General features: G+C 38.3%; 1 protein-coding gene across 2 annotated transcripts in view; it reads left to right on the top strand.

Moving 5' to 3' along the window:
• The window catches only part of rab28 (RAB28, member RAS oncogene family), a 33419-nt gene extending 14393 nt beyond the window's left edge, over positions 1-19026 (top strand). Inside the window, exons 3-8 of one of the 2 annotated variants that reach the window (XM_058376902.1) lie at positions 1512-1600; positions 1992-2121; positions 15125-15228; positions 15372-15449; positions 15813-15912; positions 16251-19026. In XM_058376902.1, the coding sequence (XP_058232885.1) occupies positions 1512-1600; positions 1992-2121; positions 15125-15228; positions 15372-15449; positions 15813-15905 (494 nt within the window). In that variant the 3' untranslated portion in view covers positions 15906-15912; positions 16251-19026. The remainder of the gene's footprint in view (positions 1-1511; positions 1601-1991; positions 2122-15124; positions 15229-15371; positions 15450-15812; positions 15913-16250) is intronic. The other variant, XM_058376892.1, reaches the window with a different exon arrangement.
• Positions 19027-19459: the final 433 nt, after the last annotated feature.

The raw sequence follows: 19459 nt of genomic DNA, 5'->3' as shown, positions 1-19459 counted from the left end.
TTTTTCCACACACTGACTTATGGTGTTTTACAGATTTTTTTTTTTGGAAGGCATTTTAAATACACTTGGTATATGCAAATTCACAAAAATAATAATGGCTCTAATATGTCAGTCATGTCAGAAGCCTTAAACCTATGGAATGTTGTTTTAGTTCAAATGAAATAAAAGTATGAGTCCTAATTATATCATTGTACTAATTTTACTAATTTTCATTTCAGGTGGTCTTCCATAAGACCAGGTTGTATTAGGTTGTATGAAAAGACTAGTTTCATGTGATGATGCCATTTGTTGCAACATGAAACAAGTCATTTATTATTTTTACATTTTAATTCATAATTATTTAATTCATTTTATTTCATAACGTCACGTTTATTTCATAATGGCGTTTGTTTCATAACAGCATGTTTATTTCATAATGACACATTTATTTCAAGACAACTCATTTCATTTCATAATGATATTTATTTTCATAACAATTATATTTTATAATGACATATTTCTAGACAACACATTTATTTCATAATGAAACATTTATTTATTTATTTTTTATAACAATTATTATATTTCATAATGACATTTATTTCAATACAACACATTTAATTTCATATTAACATTTATTTCATAACATATATATTTTAAAATGACATTTATTTCAAGACAACACATTTATCTCATAATGACATTTATTTCAAGACAAGAAGTTTAATTTTATAATGACATTTATTTCATAACATTTATATTTTATAATGAAATTTATTTCAGGACAACATTTTTTTTATTTCGTAGTGGCACATTTACAGTATTTCATAATGACAGTCAGAATAACATTTATTTCAAGACAAGTTTAATTTTATAATGACATTTTCAAGACAACACATTTAATTTCAGAATGACATTTATTTCATAACAATTATATTTCATAATGACATTTATTTTAAGGCAACACATTTACAGAATTTCGTAATGACACAGTCATGACTGCATGTTTATTTCATAATGACACATTTATTTCAAGACAAGTTTAATTTCATAAGGACATTTATTTCACGACAACACATTTAATTTCATAATGACACATTTACGGTATTTCATAATCACACAGTTGTTTCATAACATTGATTTCATAATGACCCATAAATCTTACTTTCAGTCAAAATAAACAGGTGCTCATTGATTAGCTAATCCTTTGCTATCGATTAGTTTGACATATATCTGATATAACCCTCTCTCTCTCTCTCTCTCTCTCTCTCTCTCTCTCTCTCTCTCTCTCTCTCTCTCTCTCTTACTGAGAGTATGTGAATCTACATGCACATGAGCGAGCATCTGATTTCCCAACAATATGCTAAAAGCAGCCTTCAGTTTGATTTAATAGCGTTTATACTGTTAGCTTTTGGTAACATTTCATTGTATTAGCTTTGAAGAGTGAGAAGCCACGTGTCTTTCAGTGGAACTGACAGCTGGACAGATTGCAGCTTTAACACGGTGTGTATTATTGTCATGTTCTCTTACAGGAAACCTGAATGTGACTCTGCAGGTGTGGGACATTGGAGGACAAACGATTGGAGGAAACATGCTGGATAAATATGTATATGGAGCTCATGTATGTACACACTCACAGGGTGTTGTAATATTGCACAGTGTGTAATATTGTGTGTGTATGTGTGAGTGTGTGTGTGTGTGTTGGATGGAGTGGATGACATCATTTCCAAAGCTCTATTGCCTTTAAATTGAAACAGCGTTCAGACTTTTTATTGACTGTATTAATATTTGGAGGGAATGAATAAAGCTTCTGTGTGCAGAGTGATGTATTTGTCATATTATTGCATCTCGCAGTCATTCATAAAGTTATTATGAATATTAATAAAGCACGGAGCTGGAGCATGTGGCTAACAGCAAGTGATATATATGCAGCTAATATATTAGATCGTACGTATTGAATAAGGGAAAGTGTCTTACTCTTACAATTGACCTGTGTGTGTGTGTACATGCAGGGTGTCTTAATGGTGTATGACATCACCAATTCTCAGAGTTTTGAGAATCTAGAAGACTGGTACGGTGCGGTGAAAAAAGCAAATGAAGAGTCAGACACACAACCTGTTATAGCACTGGTGGGCAACAAGAGTGAGTACACACACACACACACACACTCGCACATGCACACATATATATAAGTATATTGCTTTTACTATTTTTCCAGTGACCTCACCCTAACCTAACTTATAGGAAGTATTTTGGCTTTTTTTGGTCACAAAAAACTGAGGACCTGGAAATTGTTCTTGTCCACACACACACACACACATGGAACCTCAGCATATGAATACCCTTCCTTAAGAATTGAAATATGGCATACAAAGCATTATCGGCATACGAAAGATCCAAACCGAACACCAGCTAAGTTGCGCGTATGTCCATGAGCCGTTAAAAACAGATTGGTGGCGTGGGTGGTCTCTTCTATTTTTAGCCCAAGCTTGGTGGCACGACTTCCTGTGAGGACCCTTGACATGGAATGCTTGGCTTGGGTCAGTTCTTTGTAAGCAGCCGTACAGTTTACATTCGCTTCGTATTGTTAATATTTTTGGGTGGCTGGAACGGATTATCTGCATTTACATTATTTCTTATGGGAATATTTGTTTCACAATACAAATTTTTGTCTTCGGAACTTGTCTCCAGAATGAATTAAATTCGTATGCCATAATACATAAATGGATAGATGTATCTCTTTCACTCACCGCCAGTTCTTTATTCTCTCTCGTGAAATTTGTAACAGAAAAAAAAAAACAGGCAGCTTGTGCTTCCATGTTACAGAGAAACCAGAAAACACAGAACATTTTACCATATGACATTAATTAACATTATTATTATTATTATTGTTTTGTTTTTGTTTGTTTATTTATTTATTTATTTATTTATTTATTTATTTATTTATTTATTTATTTATTTATTAATCTAAACTTAGATTATGCCAAATCTGCTGCAGTTCTTGCCTGCATAATGATCAGAAGAATCTGTGTGTGGCTATGATTGTGCGTGTGTGTGTGTGTCAGAGAGAGAGAGAACAAAAAAAGACATATATGCTTGCCTTAGCTGTCAGCATTTTATAATCTTCTTCATTTATGTGTCTATGAGGAGCAGTAAGTTATCCGGCTCTCTGCACACACACACACACACACACACACACAAGCACACACACACACACACTCTGGTTGCTGGCATTCCCAGGCATGCCTGCTCCCTCACTCTCCCTCACGCTTGTTTTGGTGACTTTAATGGGTTCAGTTCTCTTAACCTTTCCTCATTGCTCTCTGTCACACACACACACACACACACACACACACACACACACACACACACACACATTGACTCTCAACTCTAAAACACTCTATGGGAAACACGGATCATTGTGTCTCTCTGTCAGTGTTGGGTCAAACGAATAGAGATGTGCGTGTGTGTGTGTGTGTGTGTGTGTGTGTTGGCCAGTCTATATTGAATGCCCCTCTCTGTGTGTAGAAAGCTCTGGTTATTTTTCCTGGACTCCATCTCTCTTTCTCTCTTTATTTCTTTCTCTGAATATAAATATCTGTCTTTCTTTCATTTGATCATTTATCTCTTTGCCTCTGTGCTTGCCTGCCTGTCTCTCTGTCTGTCTGTCTGTCTGACTATCGTCTGACTATCGTCTGTCTCGCTATCCTTTCTTTCTGTCTTTCTCATATCTGCTTTAATTAATGCGACTATGCTTACAGAGTAGGCGATCACAGATCAGAGTCATTTGATTCTGATAGCACATCTGACAGTGTGTGTGTGTGTGTGTGTGTGCGTGTGTGTGTGTCCTGGCTGGTCCGTTAAGGTAAATATTGGTGCACATGGGTGCTGTGGAGATCAACTTGTGTGGTACGACACGGGCCATTACACCTATAACACACACACACACGCAGATTCTCTCTCTCTCTCTCTCTCTCTCTCTCTGTTGCCATGACCGACCACACGTTGACCCATTTCAAAACACCTGTGTCACAAATCATTTTTCTAGGGCCGTGTTTTGTTCACCGCGTCCTAGTTATGTCTTAATGTGTAAAGTAGACAAATTTCAAAACAGAAACATTTCCAAAGACATCGTTTAACCAGTCAAGATCCTGTCAAAAATCGATGTCAATTAACATATGCTCACTGGGTTCATGTTCTTCAGAGACAGAGAATTAAGTGTTCAGTTAAAACATGAATGTAATATGATTAACCAAAAGAGAGCCTGTGGTTAAATATATAACAAGTAACGCTAGCTTTAGAAGTTCTATATACTAACATATCGATATGCACCTCATATCATCTGAAAGAAGGAGACTCGCACCCAAGCTGACTTGTACATGACTGGACGAAAGGGGGGAGAGAGAAAAAGAGGAGGTCAGAGAGAATTAAAGGAAAGCTGAAAGTAAAAGAAGAAGGACAGGGAGAAAGAGAGACAGTGAGAGAAAGAGTAAACTAGCCAAACAGATAGAAGAAGACAGATGAGAGAAATGTGCTTCCTATTAAGTCTGTGCTTCCTGGTAAGATTGTCATGCCTCTTAAGACTTGTCCTATCTGTTAAAACTGTGCTTCCTCTTAAGACTGTCCTCCCTGTTAAGACTGTGCTTCCTGTTAAGACTGTGGTTCCTGTTAAGACTACCCTCTCTGTTAAGACTGTCCTCCTTGTTATGACTGTCGTCCCTGTTAAGACTGTGCTTCCTGTTAAGACTGTGGTTCCTGTTAAGACTACCCTCTCTGTTAAGACTGTCCTCCTTGTTATGACTGTCATCCCTGTTAAGACTGTGCTTCCTGTTAAGACTGTGGTTCCTGTTAAGACTGCCCTCCCTGTTAAGACTGTCCTCCTTGTTATGACTGTCGTCCCTGTTAAGACTGTGCTTTGTGCTCCTTATTAAGACTGAGCTTCCTGTTAAGACTATCCTCCCTGTTAAGACTGTGCTTCCTGTTAAGACTGTGCTTCCTGTTAAGACTGTGCTCCTTATTAAGACTGTGCTTCCTGTTAAGACTGTGGCTCCTGTTAAGACTGTGCTCCTTATTAAGACTGTGCTCCTTATTAAGACTGTGCTTCCTGTTAAGACTGTGCTTCCTGTTCAGACTGTGCTTCCTGTTCAGACTGTCCTCCCTGTTCAGACTGTCCTCCCTGTTAAGACTGTGCTCCTTGTTAAGACTGTGGTTCCTGTTAAGACTGTCCTCCCTGTTAAGACTGTCCTCCCTGTTCAGACTGTCCTCCCTGTTCAGACTGTCCTCCTTGTTAAGACTATCCTCCTTGTTAAGACTATCCTCCTTGTTAAGACTGTCCTCCTTAATAAAACTGTCCTCCCTGTTAAGACTATCCTCCTTGTTAAGACTGTCCTCCCTGTTAAAACTGTCCCTGCTAAGACTGGGTTCATGTTCTTAAGAGACAGAGAATTAAGTATTCAATACTTACACATGGCTGGAAAATGGGGTGAGAGAAAAAGAGGAGGTCAGAAGACAGATGAGAGAAATAAATAAAGCAAAGAGAAGTACAGTGAGAGAAAGACAAATAAATGGAGAGATATAGAAAGTGGGAGTCAGAAACTGTGTATTTTAAATGACTTCATATTTGAATTATAAGCTTCTGTCTAAGGTTATGTTAATGGCCACTTGATTCTGAAACAATGATATAGTTACAGAAGCACTGATACATAATGATGTCTTGATTTGTTTCTTTCTCTGTTTTTCTGTGTGTGTGTGGTCCACTCGACTGCAGTCTCTTCAGCACTGGGGTTTTTGTTGGCTTTCATAAGTCCTTGGAGCCCATAAAGTCTTACAGCCATAACCTGGGCCCCTACACACACACACACACACACGCATACACACACGGCATTGCCAGTGAGATTATTTGAATAGAGCTTTTTTTGCGTTGCATTGTTGGCTTCAAGGCAGGTGTTTTTGTTTTTGCATGTGCTAATGTATAGGGTTGATAGTGTGTGGATGTGTACAAGTATGTCTGACCGTGTGTGTGTTTGTCCACTGCGCCGTGTCGGAATGGAAAGATGATCCTGTGATGTATGAGCTGTTGACAGAACACTTCTGACCATTAGGAAACCTGTAGTCCCTGTGTGCTCACACACACGCACACACAAATCGCTGGTGTACTGCAGTAATTTAACACACAGAAGTGACCTGGACTAAAGCCTACAGAGAATATTCTGTCTTCGGTCACTCTCACACAAAGAGAAGAGAATCTGTGAGCTCAGTGGCCAATAACATGCTACAGCTTCTTTAATGGTTCGGCCTATATTCCCTGGTGAGAGGGGCCTGGTCTTGAGGCTATGTCCACTCTTAAGACTGCATTTCGTATAAGGGACTGTCTGCAGCCTGTGCCTGTGCTCCCCCCAAAGGGGCAGACTGTGATCCATGTCAAGGATTTGCTCCCAGTTAAGACTGTGCTTCCAGTTAAGACTGTCCTCCCTGTTAAGACTGTCCTCCTTGTTAAGGCTATGTTGCCTGTTAAGGCTATGCCCCTTGCTCCGATATAAACCATTAGTTTAACTCATTTATAATTCATACATAAAAGTGACCTAAATCTGTTTGCTTCAGGTTTGCCCAGAATCTTGGACACACACACACACACACAAATGCAATAAACAGTCTGCTGCCTGTCTCAGCTCACTCTCCTGCAGACACACACCCGGCTCCAGCACTGAATGGCCAAATGGTGTGACAGAAGGAAGGAGAAACTGTGTGTACGTGTTTCTCTCTCTCTCTCAAACACACACACACACACACACACAAACACACACTCTATGGAATTGGGCAGCTGTCCTAACACCACTCCAACCCGCTTTATGAGCTGTGTTCGTGTCATTTATGAAGCGGCATTTTTTTCATATTTCTTGTGAAGTCATTTAATAGACATTTAATAATTCAGTAAAGAGGCAGTCAATGTCCAGAGTGATTAGCATCAGCGCGCCAAAATTTTCCACATGCTTACACAAGCCAACGACTTCCTGAACAAACTGAGCAAGTCCTGACCTTAACTCTAAATTTAACTCTCAATCCTACCACTTTCTTCAAAGCAATGCTAAGATTTAAAAATGCTAAAGAATCCATGGCTAGTTGGCGAGGGTTTAAAATCTTTAGCCATTTTAAGGGTCTGTCAAATGGTTCAACCACTTTTAGCAAGACCTTAAGAGTAGTAGCTGTGGGATACCTTAGCCATAATTAATTTTTCCATAGTAGAGCCTTGTCTATCTTATCATTATATACGCAGTGCTGTGTAACCACTTAGCCATAATACAAGCCACTTGTGCCAATCAATAATCAAGGCATTTATAGATGACCAGTCACCACATCATCAGTTCCAAGATGTTTGACAGCACCCTGAGGTCCATGGCATAACCTGTCCCACCTGACAGTAGGTTGTTCTGGTCTACGAAGTGACTCCTATTGTATAAGGTGCCACTCAAGCCATAGAGACGAACATCAGTAACCACCTTCAGAGATGGATGACATTGCAAAGCCTAAGCAGTGTCCGTCTCTGTACATAGCAACTTGCAACTGCTACTAAGTGCTTCAGAAGAGGAGTTGAAAGAGCTAATCAAATGTGGCCCAATTCAGAGTTGAGGTGAAGCCTAGGAGGAAGTGGAGAAATCGGAGGAATCAGCGGATCTGTTCTGCAGATAGATTTGTTTCCCTGGAGAAAGAAGGAAATAGACTTAATACAGAAGAAGGTAAAGCCAACCATAGAAGAGAAAAGAACCTATGAGATGGTGACCAAAAAGCAATAGGACACCTGGACGAGATTGGATAATGCACTTTAACGGAAGGTGAAGAAAACTGAACCCCGCCAAACCAAATTCATTTCAGATGAAATGTGCTATACTTTACAAACCCATCATACCTTCATTCATTGGACAGTATAGTCAACAGCTTGTCCAGTGTTCTTCAAGCATGGAACCTTGGAGCTTATCCTGCTCCAGTTGCTGCTCAAAGGTACTAGGGGAAGGATGTTCCTCAAGGTCAACTATGGCACTATCAGCACTGGCATTTCGCATGGCAATCAGACCTACCTGAAGAGCACCAACACCAACAGTAGAGCTGTCGAGCAAAAATGACCCTCAGTGAAATCTGCAGGCAGTCTGAACTTTGTGAGAGACTAGTAGTTACTGGTAGAACTGAAGTTGATTCGGTTGCATATTGCCATGACGAATGGCCACTATTACATTTGAAATGTTTTCAAATTAAGTGTTTCAGAAAGAGGTGGGTCTTTAGGCATTTTTTGAAGACAGCTATTGACACAGCTGTTTGGACATCTAGGCGTAGTTCATTACAGCGCCTAGTTGCCAGAAAAGAATGCCAGAAGAGTCTTGATGCGTACCTTCTTTGTAGCCTGAAATACAATGGGACCAGTCAAGCACTGCTGGATGATCGGAGGGAGCATGGTACAGTGTGGGATGTGATAAGTTTTTTGAGGTAAGGAGGTGCTGGTCCATTTTTGGCTTTGTAGGCAGGCATCAGTGTTTCAGTCTGATGTGGGCAGCTACAGGAAGCCAGAAGAGGGAGTGTAACAATGGGGTGGTGTGGGAGAACTACATTTTAGATTGTTTGCAGAACATGAATGGCACTCAGAGGTAGACCTGCCAGGACCAAGTCTCAAAATGAAATGAGAAATTGGCATAAGCATGTCAGACTAGCATTGTGAAAGGAAAAGTACAGTTGCTTGTCCAGGGTTCCAAAGTTGAAATATGCAAGTTGTCCAACAAACAAGTCCAATTGGGGTGCGCTCAGGCTCGACTTCTCCTGAAAGAGGGTATATGATTTTGAAAGGCCCCAGGAACTGCAGGTACATCACCAATGATGTGTAAAGAAGCATCGGGGTTGCCACAATGGATCATCCAGTCCACATATTTGATTTTGGCCCAGGTTTTACACCAGATGTCCTTCCTGTCACAGCCCTCCCATTTTTATCCAGGCTCGGGAACAAGACTGAGAGTTAACCGATCAGCTGGGACTCAAATCTGGGCTACGACAGTGAGAGCGTGGGATCCTGCTGCTCCCAGAAGCATTCAAACAAGAATTGGACAAACCAGTTGAGCAAACCATATTTTCAATAAATGTCTAGATCTACACTCTACCATACTTTCTGGCAACAAAATGGTGTCCACAATATATCACTGTGCACTGAATAGAGTGCTGGTTCGGACACTGCCAGTGCTAAATCCCAGTAACTAACCCAAAGTTCTAGGACTTTAAATGGCACTAGAGCCCTTCAGGGTCCTAGAATGCATCTGTGCTGTGAAACTGTAGATACAGTGTTTGAGCCACAGCATCATGAACCTATCAGTAGTGTGCTAGTATTTTAAGTGTGTGTGTGAAAGAGACTGTGTGTGTATGTACATGTGTTGTACTTCAGTCTGCAGACAGTGTCTGCGCTTTATCAGCCTAAATGGGTGCTGATGTGTGCTGATGGCTCTGTTAGCCGCCGTGTTTATAACTCCACGGAGCCACTTAAGAGCAGCATGAAGGTCCATCCCCCCATATGCATTCTCGCTCTAATGGAACGACCTGGCTATTTAACGGCTGCTCGCTAGCACTAAGGACCCCTCCCCTTCACACTCCGCTCTCTCGTGTTATGAGGTCCTCGGAGTTTTATAAAAGCCCCTTAGCCCTCGCCATGAGCTTGGACCCCCATAACCCGACCCCTTTTCCTCCTGTGTGTGTGAGTGTGTGTTTGGGTTAGACAGTGTCGGTGGCTGTTAACGGTGTTATGTGAAGTTTATTTGCTCCGTTTAAATGTTCCACCCTGACATTGCTACAAAGAGCACTCTCTGTGCGCTAACCTCTCGCTCTGTGTGTTCTGCAGTGTGCTAGAGGTTCATAAATTACTGAGCATTTTCATACACGCTTGTTTACGTGCGTTCGAGTTCCCTATGGTTTTTCGGCACGGTGGTTGAACCGTGGCGTTTTCACATTAGTTTGCCTCGCCTAATCTTTATCATGGTTTTTACACCAATCCTGATTTTTTCTTTCCACAAAATTAGGAACCTTATACCAGAGTCCCACTCACTGTTACATTGTGTAGCACTATATATATATATATATATATATATATATATATATATATATATATATATATATATATATATATTGAGATATGTTGAGATTTTTCCAGTATATGTAACACGGTCTGATGTGTAAACACTTGTATAGGAAATACTTTAAGGTGGTATTTCAGAAACTGTTCCAGCTGCAAAATACACAAACAAGATTTTAATAACATTCTATTGTTGTACTATGAGGGGAAAAAAAATTCAAACATCTTGATCTGGGTCATTAATGGAACCCTCATGCAAAACACAAGGTCAGATGTGTCACAACATGGATGTGTTAGATTAAGCCGATTTGTGTGTGTGTGTGTGTGTGTGTGTGTGAGAGAGAGAGAGAGAGAGAGAGAGAGACGCCACAATGGCGGTCATTAAAGTAAACATTTCCCGGTGAAAGGGACGAAGTGTAGCCATCATTCTTTTCTTCTAATAATCTGTCACAGATCTGTCTCTCTCTCTCTCTCTCTCTCTCTCTCTCTCTTACACACACTCACACACACACACACACACACACACACACACACATACACTCAGCTAAGACACTGCTGATGATTCGTCACATTATCTTTCTGGCTCACATCTAAACAGTTTATTTAGTGTTTGCTGGTCCTTCCTGCTACATGGGCATGCTGACACTAGCTGAGCAGATCCAGACCTCCGGCAAGAGATCCACACGCACTGATAACCCCGAAACACTACATTAGTAACACACACACACATGAGACGAGGCAGATCTCTAGTACAAGATCTCGACAGGCTGATAACCCCCTGATCGCGGCATTAATAACACACACACACAGGATTAGCACTGTGCGTGTGTGAGTCCTGGAGACAGGACATGCTGGTCTAGAGTAGATTAGAAGAGAAAAATGATCAGCAGTGCTGTAATGTACACAAAGCCTTAAGGAGTTGAGCTTCCTTCACGCTAGCTTTAACTCTTAACACTAATGACCTTTCGTGACATTATATTATCTTAACTTGGTCCTTGGTCTGTGGTAGAGATCAGCCATAGGAATGCACCAATCTGATACCATCAGGACCGTTGCTGCATTCTTTCTCTATATTATGGTTAAGATGAATTTATTTCACCGCAGCTCTGATAGTCATGATCAGTTTCTATTAAATGAGATTGTTTTAATAACTTCTCAGAACTTACCCTGGGACTTGTATGCCAGGTGGTCCACGGAGACATGCGTAATCACTGATATGATGAACCTTTCCGTGTAAAGATATTTGAAAGGAGTTTCCAGTGTCAGAGCTCTGTAACCTTTGTGTTCTGACGTTTCATGCTAACATGCCAAGCTGCGTTTTTTAACTTCATGAGAGAGAAAAAACAGGAGATGGTGAAGGAATGACTGTTAATGACTGTTAATTGCGTAAAAGCTGTATTTTAACTTGCTATAAGGTAGTAAGTGATTTTAAATAAATAAAGCCCTGTTAGCATTGGCAAAATTCCTATGGTGTATGAAGAATGAAACACTTTTGGAGGTGCTGTTATGGGAAAACAATCAACTTCATGGTGGTTGTGGATCACTCCACTCCTCATTATTGATTATTTTTACAGTAAAGGCACTCTGCCAAATGTTTTAATTCTTACATATTGAATGCACGCCCTGTTCAAAATACCATCTCCTGCTTGGTAAGTCTATGGACCCTCACTGTGTGTGTGTGTGTGTGTGTGTGTGCGTGTGTGTGTGTTAACCATAGTCTCTCTGTGACGGTCAGGTCCAGAGTAGATAAACACCCGGTCCTCCTGCTGCAGGAAATCTATATGTACAATAACCCTAGTGCAGATTTGCAGTCCCTATTTTTGGTAACAATAGATTTTATGAAAATATTTCTCCAGCGAAACGCATTAGCGTTGTTTGTTATCGATAATGAATGAGCCATGTCAGGAGTAGGTTTCACCATAACTGCCAACATATTCTGTGGCTTTTCATTTCACATGCAAAATCTCTCTTATGGAAGGGAGTGTGTGTGTGTGTGTGTGTGCACGCGTGTGTGTGCGTGCGTGCGTGTGTGTGTGTGTGTGTGTGTGTGTGTGTGTGTCACAAGTATTGGAATATCTGACAGTTTGGACATTTGGCCGGTCCCCATGAGGAAAAGTGCTTTTTGACCCGAAAAAATTATTATATTAAATATAGTTAAATATTGTATTATATTTTATAAAGTTAAACCTTTTAATTTTTTTATTGGTTTCAAATCTTTTTACTTCTTCAAAAAATGTTATTTTTTTATTTTTAATTTATTTTTATTTTTATTTTTTAAAAATTTTCAAAAATTTTCTTCCCAAATTTATTTTCCCCCCCAAAATTACAATTTTAATTTCTTCTAAGATTTCTATATTTTTCTCTTTTTTTTTCAAAATTATTATTTGTTCTTATTATTTTAATTTAAAATTTTTTTTGTTTGTTTCAAACATTTTTTAATTTTTATTAATATTTTTTAATTTCTTTTTTTTATTAGTTTTTTAAAATATTAGTTTTTTTATTTTAATTTTTTAAAACTTTTTTTCTTTTGTTTTTCAAAATTTTTCTTCCACAATTTCTATTTTTTCATTTTATTTTTCAAAATTGTTATTTGTTGTTTTTATTTTAATTTTTAAAAATGTTTTATTTCAAACTTTGTTTTATTTTTCATTTTCATTTTTTTCAAAATTTGTATTTTTTATTCCTTCCAAATATGTTTTTTTTAATTTTAATTTTTAAAAACCTTTTGCATTTCAAATTTTTTATTAAATATTTATTTATTTATTTATTTATTTATTTATTTATTTATCTATCTATCTATCTATTTATCTATTTATCCATCCATCCATCCATCCATCCATCCAAATTAAGGTTTGGGTTTGATTTAGTTGTAGCAAAGCATTCATTAATGAGCTGCCTTAATAATTAAGTAAATGTCAATAAACGGTACTCATAAATACTGTAACAAATAATTTAGAGTATTTTTAGATGGGTTTTAAAGTTTAAGTTACACTTTACAAAGAGTTGTAGTTTTATATATACAGCTCTGGAAAAAAAAAGAGACCACTGCCCAATCTCCAGATTTGAACCCTATTGAAAACCTTTGGAATGTCATCAAGAGGAAGATGGATGGTCACAAACCATCAAGCAAAGCTGAGCTGTTTGCTTTTTTGCAAAAAGAGTGGTATAAAGTTCCCCAACAGCAATGTGAAAAACTGGTGGAGAGCATGGAGCCAAAACGCATGCAAATCGGGGTTATTCCACCAAATACTGATTTCTTAATGTTATTTAGCCAAGCATTAACACAATTTGTTTATAAATTATTTGCATATTGTTTTATTTGAGTTATTAAAGCTCTGCAAATACTGCATGATCTTGGGTTATCTTGATGTGTTGTCATTTCCTTTAAATATACACTCGAAATAACAATAGTTATATTTTGAATTTAGGAGAAATATTGTCAGCAGTTCACAAAAAATGAAACAAAACTGTTCATCTCACCAATAAGAAAAAAACATAAGAAACTGTTTATTTTGCAGTGGTCTCTTATGTATATGGCTAATCATATATATGGCTTCAGTGCTTTGTTTAAGAGTAAAGCTCATTCATTGTGCATGTATTCCTTTGCTCTGTTAATTGTGATAATTTTACAGTGAGTCGGTTGTGTGTAGATTCGTGCGCGTGTGCGTACGCTTGATTGATATGTATGTAGAAGTGAAGAGGATCTAATGGATCTAGAGGATTAGCTGTGTTTAGCACTGGTAGCAGACAGAGAGCCTGCTCTGCTCCACACCACCATTAATCACGTACACACACATACACACATCGACACACAGAGACATGGACTTTTAACTGTTTATACACACACAGACACATATGTAGAGTGGGTATGTATTTCTTGAGTTGTGTGGCTGATGTGTTGTCACTGAGTGGTAAGCCGGGTGTCTGTGAAAGCTATGTGTTTGTTGTGAGGTTTGACTTAGCTATAGCACACACACACACACACACTGGGTGATTGTGATAAGGGAAAGCTTTAATAGAAACTCAGAAGGATGCTTTATGGCAATGCTATACCTTACTTTATGTATACACACACACACACACACACACACAGGGTGATGGTGACAAGGAAATGCTTTAATAGAAACTCAAAAGGATGCTATATGGCAATGCTGTACCTTACCTTACACACACACACACGCTATAGGGAAATGCTATACCTTACTGTATGTATACAGACACACACACACACACACACCGGTTGATGGTGACGAGGAAAAGCTTTAATAGAAACTCAAAAGAAAGCTATATAGAAATGCTATACCTTACTTTATGTATACACACACACACACACACACACACGCACGCACAGTAAAGTGCAGTAGATACTGGGTGTGACTGTCACTGACACCAAAATGATGAACAAGAGAATCTTGACCCCCACCTGACCTCTGTGTGTGCCGACCCGGCTGTGACCCTGATGTGTGTGTGTGTGTAGACATGTAGACATAATAACATACATTATTTCACTATAGCACTGAAAAGTGTGTTTCTTTTTAATTCATGCTAGTTTTTCACACACAAGTAATATAATTATTATGAAATTATTTTTTACTTTTAATGTTCCTTAATTTTGTATTTTATTTGATTAAAATCTAATTATTAAAAAATAATTAGATTAGAATAAAAGTGCAAACACACACACCACACACACACACCACACACACACCACACACACACACACACCACACCACACCCACACAGGCAGTACAGGTGTGCTCTTAGAGGTGGGTCAGAGAGAGTTCACAAGTGTGTGTGTGTGTGTGTGTGTCCCTCCTCAGGGCTGAAGAATACAGTGTTGTATAGGACAATACAGTGTAACTGTAGCTGTAGCCTTCAGGTGTGTGGGTTTTATGTATTTCTGAGTATTTCTGACAGCTTTGTTGTCCTTTAGCACACACACACACACACACACACACATACATATTCTTCTGATCATTATGCAGGCAATAAGAAACAGGTACTGAATGCAACTGTTTTTCTAACCTGTGTGTGTGTGTGTGTGTGTAGTTGATCTGGAGCACATGAGGACGGTAAAACTGGATAAACACCAGCGTTTCTGCCAGGAGAATGGCATCATCAGCCAATTCGTATCAGCCAAGACTGGAGACTCGGTCAGACACACACACACACACACACACACCATTTCTTGAACACTTATGTATGTACCTAAATGTATCTATGTACAGTATCTAAAAATATTGCTGTTCTAATGATCTTTAGTGTGTGTGTGTGTGTGTGTGTGTGCACACTACAGGTTTTCCTCTGTTTTCAGAGAGTGGCAGCTGAGATTCTGGGAATTAAACTGAATAAAGCAGAAATAGAACAGTCCCAGGTAAGTGTGTGTGTGTATGTGTGTGTGCGTGTGGTTGAACTCTGCAGGGTTAGTGGGAGGAATCTGATTTATTAAGTTTATCTAGAAGCTCGGCAGAGTGCACCGTGTGTGTTGAACTCTCATTAACAGTTGTCAGGCTTAGAGAGGTCAACACATGGTCATGACCTTTGAGCAGTCGCAACTACGTCATTCTGGATGTGTGTGTATGTGTGTGTGTGTGTGTGTGTGTTTACATTCTTTAAACATCTTTGTGTTGTCCAAACTCATTGTCACGGCTTTCCTTTTCTTCCATATTTGTCTTTCTTCCTTCTTTCCATTTTCCACTTTGTGTGTGTGTGTGTGTGTGTGTGTGTGTGTGTGTAGCGGATCGTTCGAGCTGAGCTGGTGGATTATTCTCAAGAAGAAGCATCAGTTAATCACGGGACCAATCAGAGCAAGATCTGCTCTGTTCAATGACAAAAGAGTATGTTCGCTTTGTATGTGTGTGTGTGTGTGTGTGTGTGTAAATGTATTATTAAAGAATTCTGTTCTTCTTCATGACTGTGTAATGTGCAGCTGTGATTGAGTTGAAGTGAAAGTTCAGCTAAACGTGAACAAATGTTCACCAGGTCCCCGTTTCACTTAATCCTGTCTCGTAGCCCAGGTCAGGCTTGAAGCCATTTAAAAGTCTGTGTCTTATTATGTTATTATGTGTAGAAGCTCTAGATAATAGCTAGGCTTAATATCTAGGCTAATATCAGCTGTCCTCTTTTCCTCTTTGTGTGTGTGTGTGTGTATGTGTGTGTGTGTGTGTGTGTGTAGAGGGTGGTGAAGGCCGACATAGTAAACTACAGTCAGGAATCGGTGGCTCGGACAGTCAACGCTCCACGCAGCTCCATGTGTCTTATACAGTGATCGACACAGCAACATCTTTCTTTCTTTCTTTCTTTCTTTCTTTCTTTCTTTCTTTCTTTCTTTCTTTCTTTCTTTCTTTCTTTCTTTCTTTCTTTCTCTCTCTCTCAATTTATTAAGACACTGCAACCAGCAAAATGCCACACACACACACACACACACATGTATACATATACACACACACTTATTATTTTGTTATCTCGTTGTGTGTGTGTGTGTGTGTAGGTCTACATCAGTAGATTTCAGCATTTGTAAATGCCACTTTCCTAATATGCATGTCTATAATAATAAAAGTGTTTAGGGGAAAGTAAAAACGTGTGCGTGTATGTGTGTGTGTGTGTGTGTGAAACTGAACCATGCTAGCCGTTTACGCTTTCTTTATTTTGCCAATTTAAGATGGATTGCATGAGCAGATCTTCACACTTTTTTTCCCCCAGGAATAATGGAGTGTGTGAGGTGACAACACTGGCTGTGTCCCAAACGCTAGTGTTTGATTCTTATTAGAATCCACTCTCAAATATTTGGGTTTAGTTTGACACTTTTTTTTTTTTTTACGTAAGTATTGCAGCCTGCCAGCTATTCGGCTGTTTAGTGGTTGCAGTATGATGTATGACCTCCAGTTGTGTTACTGGGAACAACTTAATGAAAGCAATGATGAGGTGAGAACGCCGAGATTGTCCTGACGCTTATAAGCTAGAACGGATACGACATCAGGCAGCTTGCTAAACCAGCTGTTATAGCCAGAAAACTAAATAGTACAAGCTAACTGCAGTATGCTATCCATGACGGCGTCATTAGTAGAGAATTTAGTAGTAGAGTAGTAAATAGTAGAGAACTTGTAATTTCCAACTTGTAATTCCACCACTACATGAATGCCCTGCAACTATTTAATTAAAAACAGTCATGAAGCTACTTCTTGATCTTAACACTAATACTCCTGCACTGCATTATGGGTAAAAAACCAAACCACACAATCCACCAGCCACCAGCTTAACCATAACCATATGAACGATGTCAAGTATGTAAAGTAACTATTATCAAGTTTTATCAGAATGACCGATGATGGTAAGAGCTCTCAGATGCTCAGGCTAATTAGCAGTGGATATTAAAATAATTAAAGCGATGATGATGATGAAATATGAGAATGCAGCTAGATTGATAGACGTATACTCGGTGCTGGATTTCTGAGAGCTTTCAGCTGTGAAAAGTGTGTGTGTGTGTGTGTGTGTGTGTGTGTGGAGTACCTCAAAAGCTTCTTTGTGAACCAAAAAATGATGAGACCAAGGATTTCATCAACTAGGTGATTTTTATTTTACTCTTTCTAAATGACTTTTCATTCCATTACCAAAATATTCCAGAAATATCTATAAAAGAGGGACTTTTATTTTTCCAAATATAATAAAGTCTAGATTTATTCCAGATTACAGTGATGACCAAATTATTTTTTTTAATTTTTTTTTTTAATTTTTTTTTATTATAAAAACAATTTGGGGAATTTTTTTATTTTATAAACTTTAATAATATAAATAGAACCATAGCATCATAAGGTATTCTTTTAAGGAATCTTTTTTTGTTTTTTTATTAACAAACATTTGTGTATAAACTGTGTTCATCAAATATGAGACCTACATTTACACGTGATAAAAGGGTCTCAGAATCAACATTTCGTTTCGTTTTTTATGTTCACAACTTACAAAATCTACAAAACATCTGGAGAAATATATTTTGTACAAAATATTCACACATCATTGACTTTTAATTTACAGGCTAATCTATCCAACCATTTTCTATACCCGCTTTATTCATAATTAGGGTCACGGGGAACACGCCACACATTGGGCGAAAGGCAAGGGTACAGGTTGCCAGTCCATCACAGGGCCACACAACCACATACACTCATGGGCAATTTAGAATTACCAATCAACCTAACGTACAGGTTTTTGGACTGTGGGAGGAAACCAGAGTACCACGCAGGCACCGGGAGAACATGCCGACTCCCCACAGAAAGGTCCCTGCCTGTTCGAACGCGGGATTCAAACCCAGGACCTTCTTGCTGTGAGGCAACAGTGCTAACCACTAAGCTACCGTGCTGCCTCAAGCTAATCTATTTGTAAGCCAATTTTTTTTTCAACCAGCCTGTCTATATTAATAAAATTCACTTCTTTCAGTTCCAAACTCTCGTAATGTCTACAAAGAACTTATATTTTTTGTTACACAACATTAATAATGAATAACAAGTTTTGTTATTCACAAGTTTTTGTTTTCATTTTTTTAAAATCTTCAAACTTGTACCAATTTTCATTTATTTATGTACAAACCATATAACATTCCACTATTTTATTATTTTTTTTGTTAAATACACAAAATATAATATCTATCTACTAAGGACATTTCCAAACTGTAAACTTTTTAAATCAGAATTTTACTCAAATTAAATAATTCATTTTTTTATTATTATTTTTATTATTATTATTATTATTAGTTATATTTGTATGTTGCAGTATATAGATGAGATTCTGTGATCTGATGCTGATGTCAAATTATTTGTGTATTTGTGCTTCAGATGCATTTCTTTAAACGGAAATATAAAGTGGTAAATGGATCCCAGTGACTTTGTCCTGTGTTGAAAATATAATGTATATTTAGCAAAGTCGACTCTTATTAAAGTGTTCAATCACATCGCCTTGCACGGTTTTCCTTTTTCATCCTTCGGGAAATCCGACACGAACCTTTCGCAAAGCAGAATGATGACGTTTTATTGCTGTAGCAGATTAAAGTCCTGTGGTCATGGTGAGTGTCCAATGCTAATATGTTGAAAGTGTGATGTGTGTAATTGTGTGTAATGCAATCCGGACTGTTGGGCTCATCAGTGGCAGAAAGCGGCCTGAAAAATGATTTTATGAACAGAAATTAAAACAAGGAAGACTTAAACTGAGATGGGAAATTGAATGCGGTAATCCAACATTTTTTATAATTATCTTTTCAGCTGAAGAGCAATTTGCGGATCCAGGAAAGGAGAAACGTCTCTCCAAGAAGCTTTAAAAGCATTTAATATACCGTCACTGACCACTTTATACGCTACACCTACCATGTAGATTCACTTAGTGGATATTTTTAGC

This window comes from Hemibagrus wyckioides, linkage group LG02, assembly GCF_019097595.1.
Source record: "Hemibagrus wyckioides isolate EC202008001 linkage group LG02, SWU_Hwy_1.0, whole genome shotgun sequence".
Taxonomy (NCBI): Eukaryota; Metazoa; Chordata; class Actinopteri; order Siluriformes; family Bagridae; genus Hemibagrus; species Hemibagrus wyckioides.
This window is presented reverse-complemented; position numbering and strand designations above follow the sequence as displayed.